The 24,422-nt window shown below is 41.0% G+C and overlaps 3 protein-coding genes across 8 annotated transcripts; 2 read left to right on the forward strand and 1 right to left on the reverse strand.

Moving 5' to 3' along the window:
- Positions 1-3,474: 3,474 nt before the first annotated feature.
- LOC124143145 lies at positions 3,475-15,738 on the reverse strand. Of its 3 annotated transcripts, none has more exons than XM_048394892.1 (5): positions 15,467-15,738; positions 9,835-10,113; positions 8,767-8,951; positions 7,652-7,819; positions 3,475-4,258 (listed from the first exon to the last, which is right to left on the reverse strand). In XM_048394892.1, exons 1-5 carry the CDS (start codon positions 15,471-15,473, stop codon positions 4,097-4,099), a joined length of 801 nt encoding a protein of 266 aa, XP_048250849.1. In that variant the 5' UTR covers positions 15,474-15,738; the 3' UTR covers positions 3,475-4,096. The 3 variants fall into 3 exon arrangements, with proteins under 3 accessions (XP_048250849.1, XP_046367931.1, XP_046367930.1); XM_046511975.1 differs by lacking the exon at positions 3,475-4,258 and adding an exon at positions 6,844-7,318 and having other exon boundaries at positions 7,474-7,819; XM_046511974.1 differs by lacking the exon at positions 3,475-4,258 and having other exon boundaries at positions 6,844-7,819.
- Positions 15,739-17,989: 2,251 nt separating this feature from the next.
- Positions 17,990-24,422, forward strand: LOC124143146 (ankyrin-3-like). Of its 4 annotated transcripts, none has more exons than XM_046511977.2 (3): positions 18,007-18,055; positions 21,402-21,525; positions 22,612-24,422. In XM_046511977.2, exon 3 carries the CDS (start codon positions 22,780-22,782, stop codon positions 23,950-23,952), a length of 1,173 nt encoding a protein of 390 aa, XP_046367933.2. In that variant the 5' UTR covers positions 18,007-18,055; positions 21,402-21,525; positions 22,612-22,779; the 3' UTR covers positions 23,953-24,422. The 4 variants fall into 4 exon arrangements, with proteins under 4 accessions (XP_046367932.2, XP_048250850.1, XP_046367933.2 ...); XM_048394894.1 differs by having other exon boundaries at positions 21,402-21,482; XM_046511976.2 differs by lacking the exon at positions 21,402-21,525 and having other exon boundaries at positions 17,990-18,055.
- Positions 19,990-21,171, forward strand: LOC125378943 (extensin-like). Its single transcript, XM_048394911.1, has one exon. The coding sequence runs from the start codon at positions 19,990-19,992 to the stop codon at positions 21,169-21,171; it is 1,182 nt and encodes a 393-aa protein (XP_048250868.1).

Consider the following 24,422-nt stretch of genomic DNA (forward strand, 5'->3'; position numbering starts at 1 on the left):
AACGCTTTAACCACTAGGCTACCCGACTGCCCCCATAACAACCAGGTAACAGGAAAGTAAGTATTAAAAGGAAATTGAGAATTAAGTGGATGGTTTTATCTCTTTATATGACTGATTTCATCGATGTAGACTAACCTAAGGGGGAGTTCAAGCTAGGGTGCAGCTGACAAGCTCAAATATAAAGCGTGTAGCCAGCCACAGGGCCATAGCCTTGGTACACTGACGGGCAAAACATATATACACTTGAAAATTCTAAACTAAATACCTAACGACCACAATTATCGTGTTATTTCATTCCCTCCACAGTTCTTCCATCTGAAACAACTGTTCCTGTATGCACCGACTTTAACTATATATGCGCCATGTTCCCAAACCTGACAGATTCTCCGTGATGTTCTTGCATTCTGTCCTCGCCGACGCCGAGTACAACCTGCTTCGTTCCTACGTTCTGTAAAGCATGGAAGCTGGTGAGTTAACTAACATTTAACGAAGGTTTCAAAAGTATTCAAAACACATCACAGCGACCACCTTGAAATGGTTGAAAGAGCCTTTACATTGTCTATGGTCGTAAACTTGATGTGATCAGGGATACTATTGACATTTTACGGGGTCCTTTTTCCCCCCGCCCGCTCTATTGTCTCACTGGGGAGTTCCGTCCCTTGATGGTGTCATGATCCGCTCAAGGTTGTTCGAATCTCAAATTCACCCTGATATGATCATCAGTCTTTCTTCTCCGTACCATGTGTATTATTGCGTCCCTTAGTCGTGCCAGGATCCGATGCTTGTGGGTTTAACACAGATTCGCCTTGATTATAAGACTTATATGTCAGCACCTTATGAATTTCACCAAAGTGACAAGGCGACATTGTGACAGCGTGACATTTGACCATTTGTCGCATTGATTTTTACCATAGGACGACAATGCAAAATAGTTCAAGGTAAGAAAATATGACGTTGTCCCATTTTGCTCTTTGATAATTTTGACACTTTTGCTTGTCTTTGTAAAGGCGAAAACGCGACAACGTCCCTTCCAAGGTTCCATACTTATTAATTATAATGGTAAACAAAATATAGACGATAAATTCAAGAGCCGTACACTCACGAGGACAAATAATTAGCATCATGCGACCACAGTGACACAAAACTAAATTAGTTCATTAGAAGTTGATGAAAACGTTTGTCTGAATCATAACAGAATATAGACGTTATCCATAAGTAGCTTGCGTTTACTGTTACTTACAATTTTTTAAAAATGCCAATCAAACAGACAAGGTCACTTTAAGGTTTCTTGTGCAATGCAGTTCCATTTCTATTTGTATTGTTTGTCTGCACAATACCAGGAGTAAAGCAGACATCGATTACCTTAGTATTAAATTACTAATCAACTAGAATATCAGATGGGGGATGAGCGAACAATATGCTCAACACAAGTGCATGGAAAATAAATTAAATGGACGTTCAGTCTTATTGATTCTGTTGTTTAAATCAAACCGCGATCAATCATTCGTGTGTGCAACCCTTTGCACAAATCAGAAGCACCTGCAAGTTTCATATTTGGCTATTGTCCTCAAATCAATCGTGCTCCGAAGTATATATGAAGAGTCGGCTGATGATGGGGCGTCATAATTCCAGTAACTATACCTAACGCACACAGACGAGGGACCCTTGACGATCCGTGTAGAGAATAGGTCTTCAGCAACCAGGCTTGTATCCTAGGTAGACGTTGGTGCTCTACCGGATATTTCTCTTATGACAACACACAAGTCCGTCTGTGGGTCCACAACGTTTATTCGTGATCTTAATATGTCTATATAACTACATAGTAGTATGGCCAAGCAGGATCTCTGAGGCGTAAGAGGGCCAACCTGCCTAGCCGCTGTCCGAGGGTCACGTCCCGACTAACAGAAAGCGTACTATCTTTAACCCTCACTGTCAGACTGCAATGTATCGTGTTACATTACATACATGGACAGCCTGCAGTATCCCGCACCTCATCCACAAAGTTAAGCTTCAGTGGCCAACCGGCCATTCTCTGGCATTAACTACAACCCGCTGACCCGCACATGACTCTGTGCTGCTGGCCATGGTAATACCCCAGCTGCTGTTATAATTTGTATTGGCAGCACTCTGTTTATTTAAAAAGATATAATCAACTTACTTAATTAAGGGAATATATAAAACGTATATACACTCCCTGTTAAAACATATAGACTCCCTGTTAAAACCTATATACCCTGCCAAACTGCCTATGATACTTGCCGTAAGAGGCGACTCTGCTTGTCCTAAGAGGAGAATAACGGGATCGGGTAGTCAAGCTCGCTGACTTGCATGATGCATATCATCGTATCCCAATTGCGTAGATCGCGTCTCCTGATGTCAATCACTGGATTGTCTGGTCCAGACCGCCGTCATATAGCTGGAATATTGCTGAGTGCGGTGTACAACAACAAACAAAACAGAAGGTGGCTGTACTTCAATCAAGCGGCAACGGAGGAGGCACTGTGAGGTCAGATATTATTCATCGACGAAGACCGACTAATGATTCATTGAAGTCACTCCAAGTGGGGAAGAAAGAAATATTACAGTAAAATATACAATAACATGAAATAATAAAAAATATACACACGCCAATTCAAAATGGAAGATCCGGGGTAGACTAGGTCTTCGGCAACCCATGCTTGTCGTAAAAGGCGACTAACGGGTCGGGTGGTCAGGCTCGCTGACTTGGATGATGCACATCATCGTATCCCAATTGCGTGGATCGAGGCGCATGATGTCAATCACTGGATTGTCTGGTCCAGACTCGATCATTTACAGACCGCCGTCATATAGCTGGGATATTGTTGAGTGCGGCGTTAAACAAAAAACAAACGAACAAACATGATGGCATAGAGGCATATCCACGAAAAATGTGAGTCCACGAAGAAAATTGTTTCACCATCACAAGTCCGTGAAATAAGCAACGGTTTGTGACATTTGCAAAAAACTTGGGGAGCGTGCAGGGATCAAGTGCTTGCAGAACGTTGTTGGTAGAGGTGAACCCAAGCTTCATCTGTAGTCACACAGCGTTGCGAGATGCTTTCCGGGGCAGCTTCAGTAGACCATCCGGTTTTCAAAAAAAATCGGATAAAGTCAACCCCCAAATGACAAAAGGAATATTTTGAGTGTATTTCATATGTGGTTCTTTAGCTGTATCATAAACAAAGTTTTAAAAGTAAAAAGAAAAATAATGCTTCAAACATTATTTCATAAATATAATACCCGTTCAAGGAACGCGTTCACTTTAACATGACTGTGTTCGTGATTGCCTGCAAGGTGATATTGAGATATTGAGATATTGAGAAAGTACTGAACGTTGGCAAGAGATGAGACGTGGGGGATACGAAATTACAGTCGAATGAAGCATAGGTTCATGTTATATCAAGTCATGTTTTCAAGATTCAAGATTCAAGATTCAAGATTCTTTATTTCAGAAGTATTGGAGTTTTGCTTCGTATGAAGGCCACTGATGCTAAAAAGTGTAGATATAAATATTACCATGGTACATGAACGGTATCAAACATTATCTTGATTTTCAAATTAAGAAACAGTCATCGTAAATAATGCTTCACAACGCCATTTGATACAAAATAAAATCACTCCTTTTACAATAAATACAAAACAATCAAAACGTGATCGGAAATGGTGGTAATACAAGCTTGGAAAGGTTTCAATATAAGTCCGACAACAATGTGCTGTCTCCAGCTGTGACACATGCAACAGCATCATCCCTATACTGAGCTGACATCAACAGCATCATCCCTATACTGAGCTGACATCAACACCATCATCCCTATACTGAGATGACATCAACAGCATCATCCCTATACTGAGCTGACATCAACACCACCATCCCTATACTGAGCTGACATCAACAGCATCATCCCTATACTGAGCTGACATCAACAGCATCATCCCTATACTGAGCTGACATCAACAGCATCATCCCTTTACTGAGCTGACATCAACACCACCATCCCTATACTGAGCTGACATCAACAGCATCATCCCTATACTGAGCTGACATCAACAGCATCATCCCTATACTGAGCTGACATCAACAGCTATGGGTTGCACGTTCTTCCCTGTACTGAGCTATCATCTTCCTCACCATACACCCGACACCATATTTATCCGTGTTGTTGGTATAAAACTCCCCCGTCTCCAGCCATGGTGGCAGGTGGCTCCTGTCGGCTCCTTTCACAAGAACTGGGAAGATCTTTGAGTTGTCCACGCCATTTAGAAAGTTCTTGTTTGCTGCTGAATTTTTAAAGTCTTCAGAAAAACAAATTACACCAATTTTAGTTATTACATTTAACAAAATCTTTGAGAGTGGTAACTTTCCAGATGTGTGGGGGAAAAGTATCATCTGTCCTCTGTTCAAGTCTGGTGATATGAATGATGCCAACAATTATAGAGGTATATCACTCATTGATACCATATGCAAAGTATTTACATCTATTCTTAATGCTAGACTACAGAGGTTGTGTGATGATAACAATATCATTGACGAATCTCAAGCTGGATTTAGACCCAACTATTCCACGACAGATCATATATTTTCACTACAGGCAATTATCCAAAAGTATCGATGTAAAAAGAAAGGAAGGTTCTACTGCTTATTTGTAGATTTCTCAAAAGCTTTTGATAATGTTGATCACAATATGTTGTTACAGAGTTTGGCTGATATTGGTGTCTGCGGAAAGTTTTTGTCTATTATCACATCAATGTACGATAAACTGTGTGCCTGTGTTGGAACACCTACTGGGTTATCCAAATACTTTAAGTGTAATATAGGTACCCGTCAAGGATGCATCCTCAGCCCTCAGATGTTTTTAATATTCATAAATTAACTTGTAAATTTTATGGAAAATTATGGAGGACAAACTGTCTTTATTACTAAAGACTGCCCAGCAATATATGCACTTATGTTTGCTGATGACGTGTCATCTATTGCTGATACACCTTTAAATTTACAAAAGAAGATCAATGCCTTGGAACATTTTTGCAATACCACAGGCATGAAGGTAAACTTGAAGAAAACTAAAGTTATGGTATTCAGAAATGGCGGACCCCTTAGACATTATGAAAAATGGACATTTAATAGTGTATATATTGAAACCGTGTCGTTTATAGATATTTGGGTATTGTATTCACGCCCAAACTTGTTTGGACTAAGGCATTCAATACTCTTGCTGCACAGAGTAACAAGGCCATTATGACATTATAAAGATATCAAAAGAAAGTTGGTAATATACCCTGTCAAGATTTATTTAAGATATTTGATGCTATGATTGTGCCTATTGTCTGTCACGGCGCAGAAATATGGGGCATCTCATATTGTAAAATTATTGAAGATGTACAAAACAAAATGTGTAAATGGTTTCTAAATACAGGTAAAACAACAAACAATGCAATGGTTTTAGGAGAGTGCGGAAGAGTCCCTCTCCAACTTGTGTATACCACAAGGGCCATCAAGTATTGGTGCAGGCTACTGCGTTTGGACGAGCGCAGACTGCCTCGCCAATGTTATTTAATGCTCAAATCACTGGACCATTCTGGTCGCACAACATGGGCTACTCACATTAAGAATATTTTGTTTAAATTAGGTTTTGGATATGTACGGTTAACACAAGATGTTGGCAATGTGAAGGTATTTATTCATCTTTTTAAGCAAAGATTATTTGATAACCTTCAACAATCATGGTGTAGTTCTATCAATGGCATATCTGATACCTTTTATTATAAACATTTTAAATCCCTGTTAAATGTAGAAAAATATCTTACACTCCCCATACCAGTACATCTGAGAATATGTATGACTCGTTTCAGATGTAGCAAGTTTAAACTTGCAACTGACTTGGGGAGATACACAAATGTCCCATACACTGAACGATGTAAATATTGTATAGAAAATAGTATATCTTATATTGAAGATGAATTTCATGATACTTGTATGTGAGCGTTATTCAGCCCTAAGAAATATGTATCTTAAACAGTATATCAAGTTTCAAACTGTAACATCTTTTACTGAAATTATTTCATCAGAAAACTTTGATGTTGTGGTTTAAACATATTTTTATTCATTGAAATGAGTTGGATATTGGTGAACAAGCTTTACAGCTTATGTTAACACCGCTCCTATACAACATATGTGACATATTGAAATGAAGGATGTGACGTCATCGATATAGACATTGTTTAAATAATATGTTTGTACATATTAAATCAAATACAAATACAAAGTGAACATAAATAGAAAGTTACAGCTTGTGTGTGTCTAACAAGTCGTTTGTAACAAAAGTAATAGTCAATCATGAGGTTATTGTCCGGTTAATTTAATTATTAATTTGTGAAGAGCTGAAACGTGTTGTCTTGATGATGAAATCGTGGACGGATTCAACTAATTTCTGGTTTTCAGAGTGAGCAAGTACATTGTTTCCGTTCATAATAGTATCCAGGTTATAACCGGTAGTGTAAAAGTGCATATTAAGTCTTATCTGAGTAAAGTTACAGCAAGTAAAAAAATAATGTAGGGCGTTTTCACTCTGATATCCACAGGAGCAACACGGACTGTCAATTCAATGTCTGTTATAATACTTATCGGCGTTTAGGTCGCTACAACTTTGATGTTGTATATAACACATGTTTATATCTATATAAAGTCCAACGGCTAAGAGAAACTTAAATCGACTACTTCCTTGACAAGCTAGTTCATGCAATCAACCAGTGTCTGTATTATGGGCCTATGGCCTTCTTACTGAATAAACTGTCTGTCTGTTATATCAAGTCAAGTTTTCAAGATTCAAGATTCAAGATTCTTTATTTCAGTATTGGAGTTTTGCTTCGTATGAAGGCCACTGATGCTAAAAAGTGTAGATATAAATATTACCATGGTACATGAATGGTATCAAACATTATCTTGATTTTCAAATTAAAAACAGTCATCGTAAATAATGCTTCACAACGCCATTTGATACAAAATAAAATCACTCCTTTTACAAAAAATACAAAACAATCAAAACGTGATCGGAAATGGTGGTAATACAAGCTTGGAAAGGTTTCAATATAAGTTCGACAACAATGTGCTGTCTCCAGCTGTGACACATGCAACAGCATCATCCCTATACTGAGCTGACATCAACAGCATCATCCCTATACTGAGCTGACATCAACACCACCATCCCTATACTGAGCTGACATCAACACTTCCATCCCTATACTGAGCTGACATCAACAGCATCATCCCTATACTGAGCTGACATCAACAGCATCATCCCTATACTGAGCTGACATCAACAGCATCATCCCTATACTGAGCTGACATCAACAAAATCATCCCTATACTGAGCTGACATCAACACTACCATCCCTATACTGAGCTGACATCAACAGCATCATCCCTATACTGAGCTGACATCAACAGCATCATCCCTATACTGAGCTGACATCAGCAGCTATGGGTTGCACGTTCTTCCCTGTACTGAGCTATCATCTTCCTCACCATACACCCGACACCATATTTATCCGTGTTGTTGGTATAAAACTCCCCCGTCTCCAGCCATGGTGGCAGGTGGCTCCTGTCGGCTCCTTTCACAAGAACTGGGAAGATCTTTGAGTTGTCCACGCCATTGAGAAAGCTCTTGTTTAGCAACTGTATGTATCCAAAACGTACACCGAGATGTTCTGTGTCAGTCATGGAAGGTCCGTCCGTGTTCTGCACTTCCCTGTCAACCCCTCGCAAGAAGCTTGGTCCCACAAGGAGTATTGTGTAGTCAGTCTGCAAGGAAAACGCTAATTAAAGTATATTCAGTGATGACACCAAGTGTTCGACCAAAGGGAAAGCATGTCCTGCTCAACCGGTAGAACCTACCGCTCACACACATTCCATAAAGAAGTAAGTTTGGTTGGTTTGTTGTTTAACGCCTCACTCAGCAATATTCCAGCTACATGACGGCGGTCTGTAATTAATCGAGTCTGGACAAGACAATCCAGTGATTGACATCATGAGCATCGATCCACGAAATTTGGATACGATGACATGCATCAACCAAGTCAGCGAGCCTGACCACCCGATCCCGTTAGTCGCCTTTTACGACAAGCATGGGTTGCTGAAGACCTATTCTACCCCGGATCTTCACGGGTATGTCTAAAGCGTAAAATGGATCTTTGGTAGAGATTTCATTTGATCATGGAAATGAGTTTCGTTACTTTTATTGACTGTTGCCTAACGCTGCACCCAACAATACTCCTGTCATACGACGGCGGTATGTGAACACCACTCCAGTGAGCAGTATCACCATCCACGGCGCTGCGTACAGCATCATTGCCATGAGTTTCAGCCGATCATGGACTTTTTATTAGTTTCATTAGTTTTAACAATATCAGTAATGGTACCCTTGTGTCTGGATTTTCTGGTCCATCGATCACTTGATTGTGTGGTTTGTTTACAGGCTGACGTAGCATGGCAGGAGTAGTGCTGTGCTGAGTCAGACAATAAAAACTTACTTTTTTATTCAAATTGTATGAATGGGTGCTACCGGTACGGCAGGACATGCTTACCCTTTTCGCGAACACCTGGTGTCATCACTGATTTTCAGTGCTCCGCTGATATAATTTCACCAAATTTGATCAAGTGGAATCTGTTTCGGCAGAAATCTAGGCTGGTTATTCTCTTTCATTGACAATTTATGTTAAGATGAAACACCAAACTCTGTAACGTCCTACCGTTGTCATCGAGTCCAGGATGTACTCCGGGATACCAGACCGTATTCGCCGTGTCGGAGCCAGCTCTCCAAACGCAGGCTGAACGTGGATGCTGTCGTGACTGTGATCGGACACGGACTGTATGAATTCAGGAACAATGTCGTCGTCATCCGGGCTATTCATCATGAAGGTCTTGATCTGCAACTCTGAAAGAGACATACAGGACATATATAAACTGTCTATTTGGGTAATGTGAAGGCATCTTCTAATTCCAAAGCAAAATTCATTTGCTAACATTATTAAATAATGTCCTTCGAACCAAGGTGTTCAGCTGGAATATTGCTGAGTGTGGCGTTAAACGAGAAATAAACAGACAAACTTTGAAAAGGGGTGGCCCCTGCCTATGCTTACTCGCCCACTCATGTGGCACACAACAAAATACAAAACGCATATCCTATTTTGATACCTGACTTCAAATCTAAGTTTGCAGCTGAAGCATACTGCACAAATGACTGTCAAATCAAACTAAAAAAGTGTCCTGTCCCCTGTGGATTGGATAATCGGCACAAGAGAAAGTATTGACACGAATTAGCCAGCGGAGATCGAGCATTAACCGAAATGTTTGCAATTGTGTCTGCAAGCATTTCAAGTCTGAAAGTCACTCCATCCTTTGCATAAAAGTTAGGTTATTAAAAAAAATATACCATCCAACAAATTAGCCTTAAATGCAGTCTACTTTATAGAAAACCATTGAAAACCATTTGGAAGTTATCGCACAATAAAAGACGCTGGCAGTCTTTCTGACCGAAGAACTTCCAACGTTAAGGTGTTGTGTCTGGCATCCCAAAGACGCTGCTGCAGCCATGCTCAAATCACACATATCCACATAGGCTAAATAATACCCTTGATACGGAAGATTTGTTGTATACCACAAAAACTTTTGAAAACCTTACAGAGGCCTATTGTAGCATTGATCAAACAACTTTATTGTATTGCTCTATTTTGGTGTCTTCAACTTTAAAAACTTTAATGCAACATCATTCAAACAATAGAGTTGAATACACTTAATTATCAAAAGTGTCATTTAACCGGTTTTGGGCATGGTGTTATCAGGGTCACGTGTCGAAGATGCCATGGAGACCGGGGAACGCCTGTTACGATCGTAATGGAAGACGCCTGGTCGTAGAGTGGTGTTGCCTGCATCCCTCAATTCGTCAAGACTTCGGTGTGCACCAGGTAGACCCTGGTCTGGCGTAGCTAGGGGTGCGGGAGACTCCTCTAAGCTCTGATAGGGAGTGACGGCGGAGACTTGGCGAGGACCAGGGGATTCAGGGAGATGGACGTTCTCTAGTCCGTGTCGTATTTCGTCTAGAACCACCGTATAACCAGTTAAATACATGAATGTGAATAACAAATACTAATCTAAGAAAATAATAATTGTTAATGTCAAAAATATATTTACATTGTGATCATTATTTACTTCAAGTTTCGTTGGCACTCGAAATCAATTTTGTTTTAACAGATGTTCGTCATACCCTAAATGTAATGCCTTGCTTCCAACCTAATCCTATATCTTCTTTCTTGACAATTAACATCGGGGCGGTGGTATTACTGAAATATTGTTAAAAGTGGCGCACAACATAATCTCTCGCTTTACACGTTATTTGTTTACAAATATACCTTTGTCATTATGTAGATCACCGCATGTTAAACTTACAGATTAAAAGAAATAGTTGTGTTACATAACAAGGTTATATCAGATAGTTGTATTTCATAACCTAGTTTTACCAGATCGTTGTATTACATAACAAAGATAAATCGGATAGTTGTATTACATAACAAAGTTATATCAGATCGTTGTATAACATAAAGAAGTTATAACAGATAGTTGTATTTCATAACCTAGTCATGTTAGATAGTTGCATGAAATAACATAGTTATATCAAAAAGGTTGTATTACATAACAAAGATATATCGGATAGTTGTAATATACATAACACAAATATATCAGATAGTTGTATTACATAAAAAGGATATATCAGATAGTTCTATCAGATCGTTGGATTTCACAGCATAGTTCTTTCAGATATTTGTATTACATAACATAGTTATATCAGATAGTTGTATTACATAAAGACGTTATAACAGACAGTTGTATTACATAAACTAGTCATGTCAGATAGTGGCATGAAATAACATAGTTATATCAGATTGTTGTATTACATAAAGATAAATCGGATAGTTGTATTACATAGTATAGTTCTATCAGCTAGTTGTTTTACATAACATAGTTCTATCAGACAGTTGTATTACAAAACATAGTCATAGCAGATAGTTGTATTACATAACTACTGGGCAATAGAAAGTTTTCACCGACTTCACTTGACCAAACACCAAAAACAAAGGCATATGTGAGATTTATGATGATGAATTTATAAACAGAAATAATTTTCCATGAATTAGAATGAAAATGCATTGTAATGCCGATATTGCATTCTCCGCAATACACAAAGAAAGAGTCAAGGGGCCCAAATTAAAAATTACACAAATCAGAGTTCATTGAATAAGTGCATGAAGAGTCCATTAATGACACAGTAGTCAGGTAACATGTCATCAATAGCGAGTGTGACCACCCTGGGCATCCATGCACGCCAACACACGCCTGCTCATTGGCGTTGTCAGTCGGCGGATAACGTCAACAGGAATCCTGTTCCATAAGTTCAATAGAGTCTGTTCAAGTTCCTGTCGGTTCGCTGGAGGCGGTACATGTTGTCTCAGCTGACGACCAAGATGATCCCGGAGTGAGTATGTAAGTTACAATTTAACGTCACATCGGCAATATTACAGCCATATCCTGACGATGAGATGATCCCGGAGATGTTAAATGGGGTTCATGTCTGGAGAACAAGGTGGCCAGGGCAATACGTTGACGTTAACGTTGTTCAGGTAGTCTGGAACAATTCGGGTGGTGTGAGGCCTTGCGTTGTCTTGTTGCAAAATTAAAAAATGCCAAAATAAAAAAATGCCACCCCATACCATGAAGCCTCCACCTCCAAACGGGTGAACTTCTCTAATGCAGTTTGGCGCCAGTCGCTCTCCCCTTCGTCGAAAAACTCGAACTCTGCCATCGTTCCTGAACAGACAGAACCGACTCTCGCCCAGTCACGTCGCTGCCACTGACGTACAGTTCGTGCCCATTGCAGTCTGCGTTGACGGTGTAGACGGGTCAAGGCCATTCCACGGAAGGGTCGGTAGGCTCGTATACCAGCCGTACGAAGTCATCGAAGGACTGTTCGTCTGCTGATGGCATGCCCTAGTGCTGCTGTCGCCGTTGACGTCGCCGTCACACATCTGTTTCGGAGGTGAATCTGCCGGATGTAGCGGTCTTCGGCCGGTGTTGTCACTCTCGGTCTTCCCGATCTTGGCCGGTCTGTCCTGTCTGTTGGAAGCGGATTATCAACTTGCTGATGGTGGTCTGGGAGCAGTTGAAGGTTCTGGCTATCTGACGTTGAGTAGCCCCCATATTGGCCATACCGATCGCTCTGTCTCGTTGCGCTTGTGTAAGTCTGGGCATATTCTTGGTGGTTTTATGCTGACTGAATGCCTGCTCTGTCCAACGTCGGTATTTATGCCACAATCACGCACGTGCATTTGGACCAATGTCTCAAAATCACGTTTTGCACGTTTTCAACAATGCATGATTTGGAAAGCTGCGTTCGAAAATCTGCGTTGTGGTTGTGGTCATGTCGCATTTGGGCGAATGTTTTCAGCGGGGGTTCAAACCCGTACCAGCTTTTTTTGCTTTTTATACAACTATTTTTAAAGTGAAAACTTTCTTTTGCCCGGTAGTTTAGTGACATCACATAGTTGTATTACATTACCTAGTTCTATCATATAGTTGTATTACATAACAAAGTCATATCAGATGGTTGTATTACATAGCCTAGTTCTATCATGTAGTTGTATTACATAACAAAGTCATATCAGATGGTTGTATTACATAGCCTAGTTCTATCAGTTAGTTGTATTACATAAAGAGAGCCGTCACTGCATCTCAACAGCAGATGGCAGAGAGAGAGAGAGAGAGAGAGAGAGAGAGAGAGAGAGTCTGGCGACGCCGTGGGGAACGTTATTCGGATGCTTGTGTTGTTGAGAGAGACTCGTGGTATGGTCCGAGCATCTTGGTGTGGGGTGGAATTAGTCTTGCACAGAGGGTGGGTCCTGTGGTCTACCAGAACATCGGTGCAGGAAGAGGCAATGGTCTCACAGCAGCTCGGTACATTGATCAAGTCTTGAGACCACACGCCATACCTCATTTGGCACGTCGCCGCAACCTCGAGTTTCAGTATGATAACGCCCTTGCACAGACTGCGAGAGCAACAAGAGACTTCCTCCAGCAGAATGGCATCAGAACCATGCGGTGGCCTGCCCTCAGTCCCGATGTAACTCCCATTGAGCACCTGTGGGACGACATTTAAAGACGGCTAAATGACGTCCGACCAAGGCCGACAACTGCAGCTGAACTGCGTCAGGCGTTCCTCAGAGTGTGTACTCAAGTTGCCTATGGCCTTCATCAACCGCCTCATCCATTCCATGTTTCGACGTTGCACGGCAGTCATCAATGCACATGGCGGACACACGAGATACTGACTTGTGATGCCATTTTCTCAGAGACTCAGATGCATGTCATAGTATCCCAATTGCGTGGATCAAAGCACATGGTGTCAATCACTGGATTGTCTTGTCCAGACTCGGTGTGGCGTTAAACAACAAATAAACAAACAAAACATTACCTAGTTATATCAGATAGCTGCATAACATAAGCATTAGGAAGATATGTTTCTCTGTTCACGGTTCATGGTTGAACCAATGATATGAAGGCATGATCTTGGTTCTGGATGCATCAAGTGGGAAGCAGCCAAAGTCCTGTCCACCAACAACAGCAACAACAGGCACGTCATAGGATACTACAAGAAGCCATTGATATCAGGAGACACCAGTCAGCCATCACCTTGTATTACTCGCGGAGAATAAAACGGACCTCCAAATAATGCTAAGTCATGTTCACAAGTGGTGTGTCGATAACAAGATGTGTGTTAACAGAGAAAAGACTGGTATTGTACATTTTCGTAACCCATCGTGCAGCAGAACGAATTGTCTTGTTTTACTACGTCCCACTAAGGACAGTTTGATCACACAACTATCTCGGACTTTTAATTGATGAATTCCTGGATTTTAACACAACGGCAAAAACAGTTTCACAGTCAGAGAAGAGAGGTCTTATCATTGCTAAGAGTAAAGCACTGAGTGGTCTCCCCAATGATGCGTATACCAAACTATATGATGCAATTGTGCTACCTGTGATTGCGTATGGTGCATCGGTTTGGGGGAACTCGAGAATTTTCTACAATTACAAAGATTCAAAACAGAGCGCGAAGACATTTTCTTGGAGTCGGAACATATACTCCTAATGATGCAGTACAGGGGGAGATGGGATGGACTCCAATGTGTGTCGACCTGTGGAAAGCCGTGTTACGTCAGTGGAGAAGATTGGTGAACATGATTGTGGATAGATAGAACAGACGAATATTCATCTTACAAGACAATTCAGAGAATATCAAGATTTAAGATATGGAACTACAGGATTTACAAGTTCTTTCAAAACCAAGGGTCGAGTAATTCCTACAACGTTGAAACTTTTATATCCAAGAATGTGATCGATAGTGTTATTAATGCATATGAACTGAAAACATTGGAAGCATGGAGAGACAACCTTCGACAAAAATCAAAATGATAGAAAATTGAGAACTTATCGACTTTCCAAACAGAATTACTGCATGGAACCTTATACTCAATTTAACATGCCCAAAAACTTCAGGAGTGCATTAAGTAAATTTCGCTGTGGTGTCGCCCCCATACGTATTGAAACGAGCCGATATGAAGGCACCATTCGTGACCAACTCGTTTATTCCGGGACAAGCCGAATAGCCACCCGTGCCCCTCTCGTGGCCATCTTTGCAACTGGGTTCCGTCTAAGCGCAAAAGGGCATATCTAAAAGAATAGTCAACCTAATCATTCACGTTTTATCACCCCCATGTATCATATATATTTCAGATGCTATTGAAGACACATCGGGACTTACATTATTATACAGTATCGTTGAACACATTTAAATGTACCTTGGGTATATGTTTAAATGCAAGACATATGTAAAACCAAACATCATTCCTGAGGGATTCTTTGACGGAATTGATGACTGTTACATGATCAAGTGGAAATAATTTTCATTATTTAATCAACTTTGACAGCGATTTTGGTTGTTTGTGTTCAAACGATTACAAGGAGCATATGAGCGCAATAACGTTCGCGCAGTGGAAAATCCCAGTCTAAAAATAGCTACATCGTCATCATTTTCTGTAATCCCCGGATATAACTTTTCCTGCGTTTTATCAATTTTATCTGAAATACGGACATGAAAACGAAGTTTGTTACTTGATAATTAGGACGCAGAGCTATTCAAGGATTCTCAATACATTCAACTCGTTTTATACATTAATCGCAGCAAGGAATAACCTAATCCTGATTTTTACCTATTTCTAGGCACCCAAGTGCAATTTTACCAACAAACTACATGTATAATTTATGATTGTGTAAATTGGCTATAATATTCAAGCTTTTTTATGATGAGTGAAATATGATAAGACAGCTGATGACACTCACCTGCCATGCTTCCTGTCAAGACACGCTACCGTCTTCGTGAACAACCGCAAGCGCAAACGTGTGTCCCAAATAACATTTTCTTCGTGGGGAGGCCGCGAGGAAGGTGGATCTATTTATAGCCCATGTCCCAAGATCGATCCCAGGAAGGCGGGTGTTTTCAATGGCCGGTTTTTAGTTTTAAATTATGTTGTTGTAATGACGAATGTAGGTAATATACACTCAACAACAAAAGTTCCTGTGACACAAATATTTTAGTATTCGTGCGTGCGTGATTCCCGTGCACCCTTTTGAGTTGAGTTGATTGGTTCAACTCTGTCATATGGCCCTGTGACGCAGGGGTAGCATTATGCAGATGGCTGTTTCAATGAATGCTCGCTCCATCCGTGACGAACAGGTCTGGTTGTTGATGAAATATAGTGATAGCTAAATAGACAGATTTTTTTATTCATGCACCGACTGGCTTTAAATGTAATATCCAGTTATGTATGACTGTTTAATAATCTCATACCAACTTTGACTGGACTTGGTCCGATAGTTTTTCAGATATTGTAGTAAACGTCGGTACCTTAAATTACCTTCCAGACTATACCTGTGACGTTAGAGTGGGAGGCAACAAAAATGTCAGAAGAAAACAGATACGTCACCAACGAAAACATATACGTTACCAAAGGAAAGAGATACGTTACCAACGAAAACAGATACGTTACCAATGAAAACAGATATGTTACCAATGAAAACAGATACGTTACCAATAAACACAGATATGTTACCAATGAAAATAGATATGTTACCAATGAAAACAAATACGTTACCAATGAAAACAGATATGTTACCAATGAAAACAGATACGTTACCAATAAACACAGATATGTTAACAATGAAAACAGATGCGTTAACAACGAAAACAGATATGTTAACAACGAAAACAGATACGGTATCAATGAAAACAGATACGTTACCAATGAAAACAGATGCGTTTACAACGAAAACATATACGTTAACAACGAAAACATATACGTTGACAATGAAAACAGATACGTTACCAGTGACAACAGATACGTTAACAACGAAAACAGATACGGTATCAAGGAAAACAGATACGTTACCAATGAAAACAGATGCGTTTACAACAAAAAAATATACGTTAACAAAGAAAACATATACGTTGACAATGAAAACAGATACTTTACCAATGAAAACAGATACGGTATCAAGGAAAACAGATACGTTACCAATGAAAACAGAAGCGTTACCAACGAAAACAGATACGTTACCAGTGACAACAGATACGTTACCAATGAAAACAGATACGTTACCATGGAAAACAGATACGGTATCAAGGAAAACAGATACGTTACCAATGAAAACAGAAGCGTTAACAACGAAAACAGATACGTTAACATTGAAAACAGATACGTTACCAATGAAAACAGATACGTTACCAGTGACAACAGATACGTTACCAATGAAAACAGATACGTTACCATGGAAAACAGATACGGTATCAAGGAAAACAGATACGTTACCAATGAAAACAGAAGCGTTAACAACGAAAACAGATACGTTAACATTGAAAAGAGATACGTTACCAATGAAAACAGATACGTTACCAGTGACAACAGATACGTTACCAATGAAAACAGATACGTTACCATGGAAAACAGATAGGGTATCGAGGAAAACAGATACGTTACCAATGAAAACAGATGCGTTAACAACGAAAACAGATACGTTAACATTGAAAACAGATATGTTACCCATGGAAAACAGAAGCGTTAACAACGAAAACATATACGTTAACAACGAAAACAGATACGTTACCAATGAAAACAGATATGTTACCAATGAAAACAGATACGTTACCAATGATACAGATACGTTACCAATGAAAACAGATACGTACGTTACCAATGAAAACATTTACGTTAACAACGAAAACAGATAAGGTATCAATGAAAACAGATACGTTACCAATGAAAACAGATATGTTTTTGTAAGTAGGAAATAAAAAGTAATTTTAAAGTTATTTCATATATCTCCCATTTCTGTCGGCAGCCGACATCACAAGAATGTTTCTGCGGATAACAGACCGTTTCCGCGCCCAAGGAAAATATTTATACTACAACATTACATAATAAAGCATGTATGTTTAGCATATCCTACATGTATCGTGCTTATCGTTTTTAAAAGTAGAGATGCATCTTTCGCCCGAACATTTGTAGCCGTTTTCGCCAAATGAGGTGCCGTTCTTGCCCGAGAAATCGGTGACGTTTTGCTGAAGTGCCGTTTTAGCCTGCAGCCGTTCGCGACGAGTGCCAATTCTAAACCATTATCTAATCAAATAATATAATCTCTATAAAGTAAGGGGCGGTGCCAAAAGCCCTAATGTCTCCACGCGAAAAAGTTTTCTCATATGTTATATATTCTCAGATACGAACCCTGAATGCTGTGTCGGCGAAGCAAGCGAGTTTATGACCAATAACGTGCACGTGTCGTGAAATCAACAAGGTCAGAGTTACTTCCCCTGATGGTTGTCGGCTGATGAGTTGTCAATGGAGAAGCAGGCAGACATTCTTCCACGTGAAAATGGTAAATGATTGGTGAGACAGATAGGTGTATTGACTGGTGGATCATATTCTGTCACGTTTTCTATTTCCACGTCACATGTTGCGTACCAGTCACTGTTGAATAAGTCTATGAACACAAGTGACAAGACACTAGGCCAAGTGCTATCTATGCGAAATCGTAGCAATGTCGATCTACTGCAGGGGCCCAACTGAACTGTCTGAAGTGCAACTACCTCACATCTACTATAGTTGCTTATGCTTATGCTTACCTATCGTTCTACAGAAGTCAAATGCAGACAAGGGCGGATCCATCATTTAGAAAGGGAGGGGTCAAAAATATCAAAATCCTCTCTGTCAAGTTTACTGCCTACAACTGATACTGTCTTTGAAAACATTTAGAAGTGATACACATGAGGAAGAGAATTTATGGATGTCAACTTCTTTATTATGAGGAACACAACGTTTCGGAGTATATGCTTACTCCTTCATCAGGTGAATGACTTGATGAATTCACCTGATGAAGGAGTAAGCATATACTCCGAAACTTTGTGTTCCTCATAATAAAGAAGTTGACATCAATAAATTCTCTTCCTGTAAACCACAGGACCATGTCACAATAAAATAAAAAAGTCGCAAAAAAATCATAAATCATATGATTTTTTTGCGCCTTTTTTTATTTTTATTGTGACATGGTCCTGTGTGTAAACATACAACATTTGGTTTTCAAAAAGGGTCTGGGATCCGGACCTCCTCTGGAGCAGACTTTGCTGTTACAAGCACTGTCAGAGTGCACATTACCAATTACAGTCAAGTCCCGATAATCTGACATTGAGGGTTGGATACAATTATGTCAGATTAACGAGTATGTCCGATAAACAAAATTAAGTAGTATCAACGTTTGTGATTGAAAATCAGACAACTACACAATAGATAAAGATTCAAACACATAATAAAAAAATATAAAATAAATATTCATATTGTTGTTACATTGTAATGGAACGTCCTCGTTGATAGCGAGGACTTGTATCGGATTTTAATGAGATTGAGGTAATCTAAGTATGTGATTTATCCTGTTTTCTTTATTTAAAGCACAGGGTTAGAAATTGGCACTAGTCCTATAGTCCTTGCCAAACTGCCCAGGACTAATAGAAAATTGCCATTTATAAGGGTTTTGCTATATGTTATCATTATAAGGACTAGTGGACGAAAACTGTTAGTTTCTAAGGCTGAAGCATTAATTGTTTATTGTTAAGGAAGTTTAGCTCTGCAGCCGTTGTAATATGCAGCTACCAGCCGACTCGTCTCGCATCAAAACACGGGCTGTGAACTCGCGGGGCGGATGACCACGGAGTACGCTGATCACTGTGTCTGATTAACGAGACTGAATAATGAGTGATTTCGGTAATTCGTTACAAATTTGGTGTGTCAGATTGGGAGTACAAGACTGTCAGATTAAAGGGTCTAAATAGCACTGATGTAATCGGTTCCCCTCATTAGTGTCCAGATTAGTGAAAAAGCCAATTGTCGGATTAACGAGGCTTGACTATATTGTTGTATTGTATATATACAAGGTATTTGGGCAACGTTTGAATACAGCCAAACCCTTTGTAAATATCTTGGTATATGAGTCTGAAAACACGTTTCCAAGGGTTGAGTTCACAGTGTACATCCTAGGCTTCTTTCTAAAAATAGTAACAGCAGCCAATGCAAAAGACTTGAACCCTCCTTGTGTGAACATGTAAGCCCTGCATCAATCAGGCTTTCCTCCCCATCAAGCTGACACATCAGGATGACATGACCCGTAAGGTTGGTTTAATAGTTGACAACTGTAGCAATACCCTTGCAGTAGTGTGGAGTACGCAAAAGTGAAAATAGCCCCAATAGTCACCCTAATTAATATATTGCTATTCACCGTGTTCACTGTAGTAACTTTGGAAACTGCGTAAGAATAAAAGTATGAGTGAACCCTACCACCAACATCACCCTACCCTGCACACCCCAGACCCCTACACCCTACCTTGCACACCCCACCCCCTACCCCCTTCCTTGCACACCCCACCCCCTACCCCCTACCTTGCACACCCCACCCCCTACCCAGCACACCCTACCCCTTACCTCTCAAACCCCACCCCCTACCCCCTACCTTGCATACCCAACCACCTATCCCCAACCCCCTGCCTTGCATACCCCAACCTCTACCCCCTACTTTGCAACACACCCCCTACCCCCTACACCTTACCCCTTACCTTGCACACCCCACCCCCTACCCCCTTCCTTGCATACCCAACCCCTACCCCCTGCCTTGCACACCCCACCCCCTACCTTGCATACCACCACCCCCGCCTTGCACACCCCACCCCCTATCCCCTACCTTGCACACCCCACCCCCTACCTTGCACACCCCACCCCCTACCCAGCACACCCTATGCCCCTACCTTTCATACCCCACCCCCTACCTTGCATACCCCCACCCCCTGCCTTGCACACCCAACCCCCTACCTTGCATACCCCCACCCCCTGCCTTGCACACCCAACCCCCTACCTTGCATTCCCCCACCCCCTGACTTGCACCTCCCCACCCCCTACACCCTACCCTCACACCCCACCCCCTACCTTGCACACCCCACCCCCTATCTTGCACACCCCTACCCCTACCCGGCACACCCTATCCCCCTACCTTCCATACCCCACCCCCTACCTTGCATACCCCCGGCCCCTGCCTTGCACACCCCACCCCCTACCTTGCATACCCCCATCCCCTGCCTTGCACCCCCCACCCCCTACACGCTACCCTGCACACCCCAACCCCTACCCCCTACCTTGCACACCCCACCCCCTACCCAGCACACCCTATCCCCCCTACCTTTCATACCCCACCCCCTACCTTGCATACCCCCACCCTCTGCCTTGCACACCCCAACCCTCTGCCTTGCACACCCCACCCCTACCTTGCACACCCCATCCCCTATCCAGAACACCCTACCCCCTACCTCTCATACCCCACCCCCTACCCCCTACCCCCTACCCCCTACCTTGCATACCCAACCCCCTATCCGCCAGCCCCTGCTTTGCACACCCCCTACCCCCTACCTTGCATACCCCATCCCCTACCCCCTACTTTGCACTTTGGCAGCCTAGTATTAAGTAAGTTAAAAGTATTGTGATCTATGTTAACTAAATGAAGCAACACTCCATTTTGAAAGTATTGAAATATGGATGGCTTTTTCTTCGTGTTTCAAAATTTGCTTATTATGGACTGTAATTCTAACTGGTTTGACTTGTGTTCAACGTTGTTCTTGTTAGTTTGACGAGTCTCTGATGATAATTGGCATCTGGTGATGACACCATCTTTTAACGTCTTTTGGTAGGGATCAAACCCCTGAACTGGCACTGTCCGGGCAGACACTCTATCCACTGGACCACTGAGGCTTTCCTTTCCCCATCTGGTAGTAAGGTCATTAAATCAAAAGTGCATGTAAAGTTATTGTTAAGGTAACTGTAGGCATTTACTGTTTTAGAGTTGCCTTGCATTAGACATGTCATTTAGTTACTTTAATAGGGATGTCTTCAGGTTCCTCATGTTATCTGGAGGCAAGGTTCTTGGTTTGTTTGTTTGTTAGTTTGTTTGTTGTTTAAAACCGCACTCAGCAATATTCCAGCTATATGACCGCGGTCTGTAAATAATCAAGTATGGACCAGACAATCCAGTTATTGTTTTCATGAGCATCAATCTATGGGATTGGGATATGATGACATTTATTAACCAAGTCAGCGAGCCTGACCACCCGATCCCATTAATCGCCTCTTACGACAAGCACAGTCAACTTTAACAGCAAGCATGGGTTGCTGAAGACCTATTCTATCCCAGATCTTCACGGGTCAGCAAGGTACTTGAGTCTGGCAACAGGTTGTAGTTGACTGACTATAAAATTCCAATTTACACCCTTGCCAAACTAGGCTGGAATTATGGAGTTATGTATTAGCTGGACTGGCTTCATAGTCAAAACAAAATTGACATCCGGTTCGTAAAATACCGTGCAGATTTCGGTCGATTGCAGTGATTTGATGGACTTTGCGAAGTAAGACCCATTTTGTTATAATATAGGTCTTGGTTATGGATCAGATAATCTGGATTGGACACCACCAATTTGTTTGAAGCAAATGTAGGTGATATGAGAGGTGGAATCTGATTGGTCAATAGGAGGGACATAGAAGGGGCATAACTCGTAATAACCTCTGGTGGCGCTACGATCAAGCCCAGATGTTCTAGCCTAGTTCGGCAATGATGAAAACTGGGCTTTACAAGTCAGTTAACTCCCTTGCCTTGGGAAGATAACTTTCACTGAACCAAACCAAAGGTAATGGTATCGTACTGGAAAAGCATGGTGGTATGCAATAATTTCTGGGACCAACTAGAAAGGAGGAGGGAGAACTGCATTTGTTTTTGCTAGTACACTTTGCTAGTTGAATTAGCGTTTTTCAAAATACATGAATAATTAATTCATGGAAAAGAAATCTGACGTTTAACATGCGTGGAAATAAGTTTTCTTGTTTTATGTTTTTCATTGATATTTTCAGGCTGTCCAAACACCGTCCATCCAGCTAGCTCCAACCTTGTGGACATGAAAAAGTTACACATCCCGGAAATTTTGAGAAAAGGACAAGTAGTTGTGGAATTATATATTCTTCACCAACATAACCAAACACAAATATAGAGAAAAACACACAAAAAAAGACCCAACACTGATGGCATCCAGGAACGATGATCCTGAAATCAGTGTCCAGTATCTAAACATTGTGAACCTGAAGTATCTCATAAAAGCTGGTGATGTCGTTGCTGTTCAAAAGTTCATTCAGACCTCACAAATTAATCCCAGTCAAGAATGTGTAAAAGACATTCCCCCAGTGTTCACAGCAGCAAGATATGGTCAAGTTGATGTCATGCATCTTCTGATATCAATGGGCTTTGCTTGGAACGATTCACGCAGGTTTAATATTGGAAGGCGTGTGGATGTATATTCTTCAATACATTGCGCAGCTTATTACGGCCATGTGGATATTGTAAGGGCACTAGTCATGGAATATGGCGTCGATGCTCAGGTTTTGAACCTTGAGCAGTTTGAAATTGATGAGTGTCTAAGTCTTTATCCATTCCCCCGAGTTCCACTCTGGTTTGCTGTGCATGGCGGCAGACTGAATGTTGTGGAGTTCCTCTTTGAGTATGTAGACTCTCGCCACAAAGCCATTGAGTTCCCCGGCGACCACTCTCCACTAATGCTTGCTGCCATGGGAGAACATCAGGACATATGCAGATATCTTATTTCCAGAGTTGGTAACACAAAGGAGAGGAAGTCTTACCTATGCAATGAATTACTTCAAACCATTAGAACAAACCACATTGAGGCGGCACATGTATTGCTGGATTGTGAAGCTGATGTAAGAGAGGACACAGACAAGCAGCAGGATGGTTTTTTTGCACAAGCACTATTGATGGGCAGTTTAGAAATGATGAAGTTACTACACTCTTACGGCTATGATGCAGACGCTGTACCGGCCGATACATTTAGTCTTCATTCCCTGGATGTTGTTCGCTACCTCGCTGTGGATCTGAATGTCAGGATAGTACTCAGTGAATACTGGTTCAAGTCAATGCCTTCTGACATTATAACACTACTGATAAAAGCAGGTTGCCAATTTACTCGCAGAGATTATGACTGTTTAGAGGAGATGTTTGACATTCGAAGATTGTCGCACCCAACATTTATGAATTTTGTGAGACAAACTATCTCCATACCAAGGAGCCTACAGGACATTTGTTGTTTTAGAGTGCGGCAGCTTCTAGGACGTAACATTTCCTGTGTTGGTTCATTGCAAATTCCCCAAAAAGTAAAGGACTTCATCAGACTGAAACATGTCTGAAACTGCTTCAGTTAGTCTCTAAATTCAAATTCCCTTGCCTTGGGAAGATGAGAGAATGCTTGAAAAAAATAATGATGCTTCAGACATTTAAAATAAGTAAAATGTCTGTCACAAATTTAAAATTGTTGCAAGATGCTTTAAAATAAATGTTTAGGATCTTAATCCTAAATCCCAGACACTGACCCTATTCTTTCTCTTCTCCACCAATGAATGATGAGCTAACTCAATGGATGGGTAATCAGTCTGGGCGATTTGTCAGCCTACCCAGATGGACTGGATCTTTGTTCACAATATCAACCACTGGTTTACTTTACTTTACTTCCTGGCTGCAGTTGGAATGTTGCTGAGTGGAACATTAAAAAGACAAACAAAAGATACTATTATTCACTGGTTTGTCAGGCCTAGACTCAATTATTAACAGCCTGCAGTCATTTAGCTGGAATATTGTTCCCTTGGAGACTTAAAAAAAT

This window comes from Haliotis rufescens, unplaced genomic scaffold (assembly GCF_023055435.1).
Source record: "Haliotis rufescens isolate VD_foot unplaced genomic scaffold, xgHalRufe1.0.p SCAF_131, whole genome shotgun sequence".
Classification (NCBI taxonomy): Eukaryota; Metazoa; Mollusca; class Gastropoda; order Lepetellida; family Haliotidae; genus Haliotis; species Haliotis rufescens.